We start from the raw sequence: 13,490 nt of genomic DNA on the forward strand, positions 1-13,490 counted from the left end.
TAAATTTTTACCGAAAATTCCCAGAAATTCATTTTCGAATATATAATTAATAAAAATATTAATAAAATCTTATAATTCCAAATCGTAAAATTCGCGGTGTTACAAAAGTGACATCTTTTCTGTGAGTTGTTCATAATAAATGTCAAATACTAATGCGTATATATATCCATGTGAGTATTAGTCGATCCAAAGGAATATTATTATTTGGACTGATTTATCATTCACATATGCAACCTTATAATAATCGCATGTTTACAATCATATGTAGGTGTATAATCAGGCCAAATAATAATCTTCCTTTGGACCGACTAATACTCGCATGGAACGTATACACACTAGCATTTGACATTTATTATGAACAATTCACAGAAAAGATATCACTTTGGCGACTTCATATTTAATAGGTTCACTTAAAATGTTAAACAATTTTATTTTCCAAAAGGAAAATCATTTAGTTGAGTTTGGTTCAACCTAACCTTAATCCAAAACATATATTATTTATATCCACATAAATACATATATTCATTATAGCCTATTGGTAGCATTACATCATTCTCATCACAAGGACTACATTTCAAATTTCACCGATGGTCCTTTTAAATTTTCCATAAAAAAATATATTACCATTTTATACATGATTAAACATGGCAGGGCAAGCTGTCCAAACAGAAGCAATACTTCAACAATAACAATCACTTAATAATGCAATCAACCACCAATGACCAACCAATGCAACAAACCATAAGTGTTGCAACCATTTAAACAAACAAGTCATGTAATATATATAAACAAGACATGTTCACATAATAGACTCCTCACAAGATATCCAACACAACAACAATTTCTAGTCTTTGGGCATAAAAATTAATGTGTAAGTGGTACTCTCAACGTAATGATCAAAATTAACAATTAGTTCTGTTAAACAATAGCCTTTCTTTGGACCAACTATTATTCATATGAAAAAACTTTATAGTTGTTACTTATTTATTATCACATGAATGTTATTACTTTGCCAAAATGTGTCTTCCTTTGGGACCAACACAATTTGCATAAATAATCTCATACCTATATGTGCAATCTTAATCAATTTCCACAATAGAGGTTACTTTGACAACATATTGCATCAATTAAATCAAAAATAATTACCAGACAAAAGAAAAACAATATGAGTCCATTATAAAAAAAATTATGATCTTGGAATTAAAACCTTCAGATTTGATATCTTTTATAATTAATAAATCTAATCCAATAATATAATTCCAAATAAAATAAGATATATTACATATATATCAATGCATTAAAATAGATGCAATCTTAATCAAATACAAAGTAAATCCAGATTGAAAATCATAAAAAATATATGCAAATCATTGTTGAAATTCCAAATCGAATATAATCATACATATCTTAAAACATATATGTAATACTATATATATACACTTTCACACACTAACATAGTAAAGTATATATAATTTTAAGCATTAACCGTAATCATTATATATATATATATATATATATATATATATAAACTTTAATCAATAATTTCAGACATCATGAATTCCAGATTGTATATGTATAAAATAAAAACACATCTTAACACATATATACCTTATAATACTTTAACAAATTGCAAAATTGTAAAGTGACAAAAGTCAATATCCATCAGTAAGGCATTAGTGCATATATAATATACATATTGCATAACAGAGTCATAAAAGTTAATGCAATGTTCATGTACAGATCTGAATATATACTTCAACATATGTTGCAAGAGTTCATAATACAAATTACTCATAATTCAAATAAGCGGAAGCAGAAAAAAGTTATCATCATTATTCCTAAATACCCAATTTCCATAACCAATAGCGGAAGCATAAAAATCCCCAAATTAAAAATTAGGTTTCATAAAAAAATTGGGGAAAATATCTTTAATGGGAGAACCATAAAATTCAAAACCTAAAGTTCTGATACCACTTGTTAGATATTTCTAGATAATTGGTGAAATATCAATCCTAGGATCTTGAATCTCATGATTCTCACACATAATTTAAAACAAGGATACAAAGTCATACCTGAATCCATGAATCCATGTCCTCTGATCTACTCCTTTAATATATCTTTTGAGAGAGTTTTGGTATGATGGTCTTCCTCGACCAAATCCTTAATTCCTTTTGGGACCTTCGTTTTCTCTCTCATTAGGAGATGTGAAAATTATTTGTGATTTGGTGTCTTGGGGACCATAATCATTTCTTATGTGTATCCCCTATAGGTCAACCTTTTGGGTATTCACTCATTAAGCTCATATCCGTTTTCAGTTTCAGAAGTCTTTTAGGTTGTCATTAATTAGATCACTTTTTTTGTAACCCAAAATAAATAGTCAATATAATTGTATTAAATATATGATGTACATCTTAATTAAAAATTATGAATTTCTAACACGTCGAAATATATGTGTAAGTAGAGTGATGAGTTTTTTTGGTTGTTGGTTTGCACTGTTGATGATGATAGCTAGAAGAGTTGGAGAGTAGTAGAAGAACACACGAAGATGAGAATTAGACGCTTCAGGTTTTAAATTATGGAGCTTAGATAAGACAAAAAATGGAATGAATATAATTATAGATAAGGAAATGAAGAAGGATGCACTTGATGTAAAGAGAATAAGAGATAGGATCATAACTAAAATTTATAACAAATGAAGACAAATTAAATCTGATTAGTACATATGCACTTTATATAGGGCTAGAGGAACAACATAAAATAATATTTTGGGAGGATTTGGAAGACATAGTCTAGGAAATATTGTTAGAAGAAATTTTTTCCTAGGAAGTGATGTTAATGACATGTAGGGAGGGGCACTAGAGGATTTAAAGGTCCTCATGCTTTAAATTGTTGAATGTGTCACTTTCCGCAATGCTTTCTCAAACAAGTATTGTTGAATGTGTCAAATCTCTACTTTCAACAACATCTGATTCTCATAACAATATTATTTGATATAACAGTATTGTTATATCAAACAATATTGTTGTATCAAGTAGTTCCACATATATATCATACACATCCAACAACACAAAACACATATATCAAAAAAATTAAACAATTTAAACTAACACAATATATAATCAATCTCATTTATTACTACAACAATAAGTAAATTATCTATTTCCAAATCTATATTATTTGATAGTACAATGTATATTGTATGTTTATCTATGCTAATTAGTCTACTAATCTATAAAATACTTACGAGATAGTTAGCCTAACATTCCCTAAGTTCTGTAATTTGAACATCAAAATATGTCAACACGTTATTATTCACATAAAGTTTCAACTTGTACCATGTTCTTTTGTCATTGTTGGATGATCTCCTTCATGAAGTATATCACATAGTAACCGCAATAAGTTGAGTTGTTTTGGCTTGGACAATACAATAAAAAGAAAAATAACATTAACTTTAGAACATAGACAAATACTTTTCCATAAAATTTATATACTATAATTGCTTGAAATTTACTTTTACATGAATCTATTTGATGATGTTTGAAGTAGCATTCGAGCAAATTTGCGATCTGTAAATTTGCATACCTCTAAAAAGAGAAAGTACATAGTTACAACCCAAATGATAGTATATTTCCTTCAAGATAAGTTATAACCTAAATGAATTCAGTTACCTAGTGAATATTTCCTTCATATCGGGGTACTTGTTCGCATTATCATGAACCAATAAATTCAAATAGTATATTTGTTCTTCAATGTGATTTTTGACGATTGACAACCAAGGACGCCTAAAAAATTTGCAATACAATTAAAAAATGTTAAGCACACTAGATTATACAAAAAATAAATTATGTCTACAAAAACAATGTTCGCCCGATATTGTAAGGTGCAATCAATAATTCATTATCATGATTTTCTTGAAGAATATTAGCAATATATTATGGTTAACCTTTTTTTTTCCATCAAAGCTTTTATCCTTAAAAAAAGAAGTCCTTTGTGGGAACAAGAACATCATCGACTTTTGATCCATGATAAAATTTTCATATAAGTACCTAAAATATAGATATATTAATCAATTACAAACAATATAGTGACACCAAATGAAAAAAGTAATTAATTAAAAGAAATAAAGTACCTCATATATACGCAAATGACAAGAGGCGCTCAACCAATCACGCTCAAAAACTACCTTCACTTCATTTATATTAAGGAATTCTTCTGTGCTATACTCGAAGATATCATCTGGGGTAACAATTATACGTACAATAGCCTCTCTCATGCCTTATACATGCATGTTTATAATATTGCGAATTTTGATGTTTTGATAGTTTGCATGTACATTGACCTCATGTAATATTTCTATTATAAGTGAGATCGCAATTGACTCACTCATAAGTTTGATTTGTTTGGACCTCACTTTGAATTTTTTTGGTGCATGAAAACTCGATTGCCTTTTTTCTCTGAGAGGGGATGTCATCGGCCCCATTGTTTCTTGAGACATTTTGTCACTAGTTCATTCATGTATGTGAAAATTTTGGAGTTAATACATCAATTATCAAAACCAAAGCATATTGTCCATGAGTAGTAAAGCCAAATACCTTAGGATCTACACCAACAAGGTATGTTGGCCAAGCCACATAAGTACCTATTACACCCCCACTTCAATTGTATATCCTCAATTAGTCGGCAACAATGTATCATCAGCTACTACAATGTCAATTTCAACCTTCACATGATTGAAGAGAAGATGTATGTTATGCAGCATATTATCTGGGAAACCGTGCACTTTATCAGTACCATCTAAGCGCATCGATGCGATATTCATGTTTAAATGCAAGTATTGACATCCTAAAATATTAGTTCAAATATATTAGCTATTAAGCAGTACAAGTTTAAAGGGGTAAATACAAGTTCAAAAATAAGAAATTTGGTCAATGAGTTTACCTCAAGAATGAGGTAAGTAGTAAGTGTTGCAACTATCTTTGATGTTAGGACCAACACATTGTCCCTTAATCACCTTCTCTTTGTTTTTACTTTCTAAAACACTAACTCTATTGCGAAGGACCTTCAACATGTCATGCATCTCTTGCATCTTAGTCAAGTCGGCTCTTGTTTCGCACTTTTGAGGGGGTAAGTAATTCCTTTTATATACCCAAAATCTTGCGCCACAAATATGCCCAGTGTATTTAGATAGATTTAATGACATATCATATGCCCAGAGTATTTAGATAGATTTAATGACATATCAAGTACCTCTTCACTAACTTGTCTTTATATTTCTCCCTCCAATACATACTTTTCTTTTGGGCAACATGACATACTAGCAAGATAAATCACATTGAATGTGTTAAACCCCCACCATATTGCATGCTGTAAATAGTTTTCAATCAAATGATATGCACTTACAGAACAATTTGTCACTTCTTGAACATTTTTATTTTCAATCACACATTCCTTGTTCTTACGGACATCCAACAACAAAATGTTAAGATCTATCGATGAAACATTTGAAGATGACTCATTTAGATCTAGTTGTAACATAAAATAAATTGAAAATCTATTTGTTAATTTTGATATTGAAAGATAAAATTTAAATAATCATACTTATAATTTTTCCTCAACTCCTTTATGTGCCTTGTCTGTGATGCTCTATATGGATACAATGGTTTCGACATTGTTTTGCAGTTTTCTTCATTTACTTTCTTTGTACATTAACAATAATTATATAAAAAATCCGTACTTTTATCATACATCAAAAAATAATGATAAATTATATTAAAAAACAATGATTTTATTAAGAAAAACTTGTCTTTTGCTCGTCTAGTCACAAAATCTGTTCAATCAGCATCATCGTTGATATTTGCATATTTTGTTGGACGCTTAAGGTTGTTATTTCCCTCGACTTCTCTGACATACTTTCCAACATCGGTTATGAATTGTCTATGATTCTTGATGGCAATTTTAAGTTTATAATTCTTGCGATCCTCGCCAACATCAAAAGTAGACAGAAAAAGATAAGTACGAAGTTATATCATTCCAATTTAAAGCTACTTATCGTTATTTAAATAATTTTGTTCAAACTATTCCATATTTTACCATTTCAATTGTTGAATGATATTGACATCATTTGTCTAACTACAACCCCAATGTAGCTCACCAATTTATTGTTACTCTTCTTGTTACATGATTGATCTTTTATTTTCCATTCCATTATTAACTTTGAAGTTTTACTTCTTGTACGAATCATTTTTTTCATTGTGGTCATCTCACATGCACTCTTCAATAAACAAATAAATGTTTTATTTCAACCCATATTTAGTTTCACATTTTCACACACTAATCATTTTTATATTCTCTAGATATCCTAAGCAATTACAAATCATTCAAAATCACTTCCTATAGTTGACACTAACACACACATAGAGATGTTTATGCAAAGGAAAAAACAAAATAAGGAAATGAGTGGAGTTGTTGAATATTGTGGGGTTGATTTTTTGAAGGTTAGTATGATGAAGATTTTTTTCATTTGAGAGAAAATGGCCGAGTTGAAAGTGTAATAGGGACATGTGTGAGGTTTTCTATTTAAATATTCAATACATTCAATAACGGTCACTACAAAAAGCATTGTTGAAAGTATACTTTCAACAACATTCACTACAAAAAAGCATTGTTGTAGCGCTCACTAGGTACCAAGAAAGCGATGAGTGAAGCTAAAGATAAAGTGTATGAATGGTTATACAGATCTCTAGATACCAAGGGAGGGGAAAGAAGTGTCTACATGATTGCAAATGCTAGGGAAAGAAAGAAAAAAAACTTAAACTAAGTAAAATTCATTAAAGATGAAGACAAAAAAGTCTTTGGTGAATGACAAAGATATTAAGAGAATATAGAAAAATCATTTTCACATGCTATTAAATGAAGGATATGATCCATTATTTTCTCATAAATTAAATATGAAAGAGTAGGATCAAAATTATACATTTTATCACATAATCCAAGAGTTAAAGGTGAAAGAAGCTTTTAAAAGGATGGTAAATGACAAAGTAGTTTGGACAAAATAATATATATTTTGAGGTTTGGAAGGTTCTAGGAGAGCGGGACAACAGTTTATTCACAAAGTTGTTTAATGAGATCATGAGGTCTAAGAAGATGTTTGATGAGTAGAGTAAAAGATTTTTAATCCTAATTTATAAGAACAAAGGCGACATACAAAACTATCTAAAGGGGGACTAAGTTCTTAAGCCATTTTTGAAATTATGTGACAAGATAATTGAGTAGAAGTTGAGACAAGAGACACATATCACTAAAAATTAATTTAGTTTTATACCAAGGAGGTCCACTATAGAGGCCATATACTTGGTATAATAATGGATATAGAGATGCCGAAGGAGCTAAAGAGACTTGTTGATCTTTAAGGCATGGCTTGTTACCGAAGGAATCGAATAATTAACCATAGAGGTTGATACTTGTTACTCTTGCTAATCTTGGTGATGTTCAGCAAAATTGCTATATTAGGAACTAGCAATTTCCAACCTTAAGGCGTAGCTTGTCCCTTAACATTTTGTGCATTTGTTGGGAACAATCTTTTGTATGCCTCAAAAGTCTTTCATCATTGTCTTCCAACAAGTATTGTGATAACACTAATCATTTGAACAATATTTGTGGCAAAGTGTCCTTTCCAATTATACATTTTTATGAGGTTATTTTTAGATCAAGTACCACATAAGTAATACATGTACAATTCTATGGGCCTATCCCTGATGGCCCAATTGATTGAAAGCACGAAATGTTAACATGAAATTATTACTCTTCCACATTTAGAAAATATAATTTTGGAATTTAATATGAAGATGAATATTTTGTCTTCGGTCTCTCTTTAGCTATAGAGCCCATCAACATCTTAAGATCTAGGTGAAATAAAAAATAAAAAGAATTACTTAAAAATGAATATTTTATTGATGAATATAATTTACAATAAAACATTGTTTTATAAGCTTAATTTATAATCAAAACTTCCAAATATAAAATAATAAAAAATTAAATAGAAACACAATTTATACTAAATTCTATCTCACCCCAATATACATAACTTTCCATAACTAACGTGTACAAACTTCAAAACAAACTCCAAAAAACACAGAAGAAAAATGATCATAATACAACTGAAATAAAACACCTACAACATATAACCAAAAAAACACCTACAACATTAAACCATACATAAATGCAATCTTATCCTAAGGTAGTAGCATCATCGTTCCTAAAAAAATACAAGAACCAATCATTCCAAATTTGCAATGCATATTCCTTAGTTGTTAAAGGACCCTCTTCTCAAAAGAAATAAGAAGTGGTCCCAAAATCAAAACCCCCTGGGCTTCCACCATTATACTGGTAACACGGCCCACTTGAGTCAGCACCCATTTCTGAGCCCGAAAGCCCGGCCTCATTGCTGTAAAACCCATGACCCATATCATAACCCACTGAGCTTGTAATATCAGGTGGCAATGGTGGAAGCTGGGTTTCACCATCATCATAAAGATGGTGAAAACTTGAGCTTTCTAGGGTAGTGGTTCCTTCACTCTGATCACCATAACCATAATTATACAATAGGGAAGTATTTGTCATACCCGGAAACCCGGTTATGGCGAAATGCGATTTTGGGTCAAGTTGATGGGTAATTTGGTTCAAGTCAGAAAGAGAAGAAAATTGTTGGTATTGGTGGTGATAGTTTTGAGTTTGTTGGTCGGGGGAGACAATAGAGGTGACTGAGGAACCTGGTGGGGTGTCTGGATAGATAAAGTTGGTTCGGATACGTGACCCACGCATGGAGCAACCTGCCCTATCATATGCTAGGGCAGCTTCTTCAGCTGTGTTAAAGGTGCCGAGCCAATGCCTTTCCTTGGTGGAAGGGTCTCGAATTTCTGCGGCATATCTTCCCCACGGCCTCCTCCTTACACCGAGGTACCTCCCTCCCCATGTTGATTCATGTTGTTGTTGTGATGGTTGCTTCTCTTGTGTTGTTGTTGTTGAAGAAGTACCACTTCTTGTTGTGATTGTTTGCTTCTTCTTGGACTTAGAGGATGATGAAGATGTGAATGATTTAATCATATCGTGGTTGTTGTAGATCACAAGCAAGTGAGAAAAGGAACTTAATAATGAGTTTTGTATGTGAATGATAGAGAATAATTTAGGTATTGTTAGAAGCTTGGTATATATATATATATAAAAGAGAGGAATGGAAACAATGAAGAATGGAGATAACATGTAGTTTGGTATATAAATATACAATGACTATAGATTTTTCCTTTCTGTTTTAGTTTCGGTGTTTGTTTTGTTGCGACTTTGTGAAGAATCAGCATGTGAATGCATGGTTTAAATAAGTCTCAAAAACCTTCATTATCACATTCACATTTTCATATTTTCCATATATGCCCTCCCTTCTTTGAATTAAGAATAAAAGTACATATACCTGGTGACGGATCTAAGACTTAGAGGTACGATATGTAACACATATTAAAAATTAAAATAATAAATGGCATTATATACAAAAATATAATTTTTTTTATCAAAATCGCAAAATTTATATATATATATATATTTAATCAAATAAATTACAAAAGACTTGGAAAGGATGTACAACACATATTAAAATTTAAAATAATAAATTACATTTTTTTCAAGATCACAAAATTTAAATATAGTTGAAGCAATTATTCATCAAAGCATCTCTAGTTCAATTATGCCATCTATTTTTTACAATCTTTACAATTGAAAAGATTGTTTCTACTATTTTTGGGAGAATAAGTAAAATCATTACTAATGTCAAAAGAAAATAAAATAATGAGTAAACAATGTGTCCTTCATTTTCAACCAACTTATCTAAAAGATTATTGATTTCTTTCAAAGAAGTAAATTCGAGTATCACCAAATCAGCTTAAAAAAATCTCATTGATAAAACTTTGTAAATTCAATCATTTTTCATATCAAAACTATAGATTGGTTGGACTGAAACAAGACATAAAGAAATATATAAGTATTTGTCTTGAAGTAACGATCATAAACTTTCTTAAGTTACATATCCACAATAGTATAAAATGATTCAACACTATAATGGTTATTTATTTTTCACGAAACATATCATGTCATTTGCAAAAAATAAATTTCAAGCTTATATAATTATAGATAATATACATATTTTTTGAAAAAAATTAAGGGTGTACATTTGTACTCCCTAAAATGCATTCTAACTATTTTTCCTTTTTTTTTTCTTTTCAAAAACCATGTATGTATAAAAGATAAAATTAAATGATAAATAAAAATAATTTTATTTGTTTTAAGAGAAAGTTGTAACTTTTTATGATACAAATGACATATTTATAAATAAACCTCAATTGTCAACAAGTATTCTCTTTTGTAGGAAAAATATATATACTCATAATGAGTTTTATAAGTTGTCATTGTATTATTCACCATTTATGAATAATTATTATTGACTTTTCAAAAAAAAAAGTAATGCAAAGAAATAATGTATGATATATGAACTGAATATAAATTTTTACACTAACAATACATAAATATTATATATATAAAGGAGCAACTGCCGTGAGAAACAATATGCTATTGTGAAAAAATTAGAACATTTAATATGAACCACTGAATTTTATTAGAATGATCAAGATTAAAAGATACATGTACATTATCTAATTAATAACTAGCTTTTCATTTTAACCATCTATGATGATTATAAAACCCATAGTTATTATTCTCACAATTAGAATTGTTTTTAGTTAAGTGACTCCTATAGATCTCATTAAGAGTTTAACTTATCCTTACATATATTGTAGGAATCATGTTTCTCATAATTTTATAGCATGTTCATTCTCATATCACTTCACAACTTGTTAGTACCCATTGAACATATTTCTTGGTATCTCCAATCAGTTAGGTAGGGTTACCATCATGAGTGATCTCGTTCTAAGGGCAGTATATGTAAGGATCAGTATTGGGGGAAAATAATTGGCACAGGTAGCCATATTGTGGGCATTTCGAGAATTAACACTAGTAATCAGTATTGTGGGAAAAGAATTGGCACATGTAGCGATAATATGGGCATTTCGAGAACTGATACTGGTAGTCAGTATTGTGAGAAAAGAATTGACACACGTAGCCATATTGTGGGTATTTCGAGAATTAACACTACTAGTCATATTGATGTGGGTGTATTCGAGATTGGTTCTTATAGTGCATTAAGAATTCAATAAAAGAGATTTGTGTTGTTTTATCTTGGGGATGACGTGTTTGATAGTATGCTTGCACATTTTGGGTAGTGCCACGAAAGAGCTTAAAGAGAGCGACATGGTCGTGGCTCAGTCAATAAGTATTATTTCGTACCATTTAGAATTATTGCAAGTTACGGTAACAATAATTTTAAGACATTTCTACTGCAATGACATTCGTAAATAATATTACTAGACCGAATAACTTTGAGCAAACCATTTCGGTTTGATGGGACTAACTTCAAACGGTGGTAACATAAGTGAGAATTTTTCCTCACTATGAGAAAAGTTGTCCATGTTCTAAAATCTAATGTCTCAGTGGTGCCAAAAAAAAGCTAAAGAAAAAGAGGATAATGATAAACTAGGTATTGATGTAGCTCTCTGGAAGGAAAATAATTACCGATGTAAGAATTCATTTTGAATAGGTTATCTGCTGATCTCTATGATTACTACAGCCCTAGAAGTCTTCCAAATTAATTTGGTAAGCACTTGAGAAAGAAATATCATACTGAGGAAGTTTGGACAAAATAATAATAATATGATGTTAGCCACGACCTCAAGTATCAGATGATTGATAATAAATCACTAGAGTCTCAGTCCTATGAGATACATAGAATTGCTCATGAAATCATTTCTGATGGCATGCCTCTAGAGACTTAAACTCATAGAGCCTATGAATGTGCATTCATTGGGTATGCTGTAAACAACAAGACGTACATGTTTTATGACCTTATCGCAAAAATAATCATTGATTCTAACGATGATGATTTCAATGAAAAAGAATTTCTCTTTTAAATTGAGGAATAGTGAGGGCACATCAACTAGTCACATACTTGTGATTAGAGATGATGATAAAAAAATGAAAGGTTTGAAATAGAACCTAGAAGAAGTAAGATAGCAATAACTGCTAGAGGGTATAAACCTGATTATATTGTTTATATTGTTAGGTATCAGTGGACAAAATACACCTAGAAGGGGGGTTGAATAGGTGTAGTGGAGCTCAAATTCCGCTTTTTGGGTTTTTGCACACTTGCTGAAAAATGCCCATTTAATCGATTAAGCATTGTTCATAATCGATTAAACACAGTAAAAACATAATGCAGAAAATCTTGTTTAACAGCTCTCTTGCACGTCAGGTTACGAGAAATCAAGCAATGATATAACATATATTTTTACACATAATTAAACTAGTTATGGCACAGAACCAGTATACAAATTATCATGTTATATAATGCAATATTACTACTTGAAATGTAAAAGAGAAAGGGATAGAAAAGATTGCGCAAGGATTTTATCCTGGTTCGTTTTGCTGTCCACTACAAAACTACATCCAGACCTCCCCTTCTGATCTTGGGAGATTTTCTCCTTCACTATCGAACACAATGTATAGTTACATACACGCTTCCAATTAAAAGACTCGAACACGCCTTTCTTGGAACCCAAAGAACTTCGTCACCATTGGTTTGACCCTTCCTAAAATCGCCTCCCAAGAAAACCTTTCTTACCGTGATTCGGCCCCAGCCAAGGTATCGCTCTTTATCCCAAGACCTCCAAATCTTTGTGAAGAACACCTTACCTAATCAAAGCTAGGATTTTCCTAATCCTTGAATTACAATGATTTGAGTTATGAATGAGTATTTAATGCCCGAAATTTACAATAAAGATCAAAGACTAAAACCTAAGCAAGAACTCACAAGACTTCCTAGTCTAATATGAATGTACATGCATGAGGTTTTTGAAATTATGCAATCATTAAAAACTATCTCTTTTATTTCCAAGCAACACAAGAATGATGCAAGAAGGATTTTCAAAGAACATGCAATATGAATATGAAACTTAAAGCCTTAGCATGACCTAATCTTTATCCTAATGCAACATGCAATATTTTCTCCTAGATATGACAATGATTAACTCGAAAATATGCAGAGAAAATGATGTAAAAATGTATGGATTCTTATGCCACATATGTTGAGATTTCACTTTAAATAGAAAACTGTCTAAAGTCTCAATTAATCGATTAAGTACCCATTTAATCGATTAACGGGTTGTTGAAAATTATTGTTTTCAGTTTTTCAATTTTCTGTTGAAACTATGATTTTGTTAATCGATTAACACTATTCATAATCGATTAAACAGTGTCTGTTAATGGATTAACAAAATTCAAAATCCATTAAACAGTGTAAAATCAACTTGTTAATGCCTACCTATACGATATATGCT

General features: G+C 30.5%; 1 protein-coding gene across 1 annotated transcript; it reads right to left on the reverse strand.

The window, feature by feature from the left end:
* On the reverse strand, positions 8,326-9,102 carry LOC109353901 (ethylene-responsive transcription factor LEP-like). The gene has a single exon (XM_019596261.1). It carries the CDS (start codon positions 9,100-9,102, stop codon positions 8,326-8,328), a length of 777 nt encoding a protein of 258 aa, XP_019451806.1.

This window comes from Lupinus angustifolius, chromosome LG08 (genome assembly GCF_001865875.1).
Source record: "Lupinus angustifolius cultivar Tanjil chromosome LG08, LupAngTanjil_v1.0, whole genome shotgun sequence".
Classification (NCBI taxonomy): Eukaryota; Viridiplantae; Streptophyta; class Magnoliopsida; order Fabales; family Fabaceae; genus Lupinus; species Lupinus angustifolius.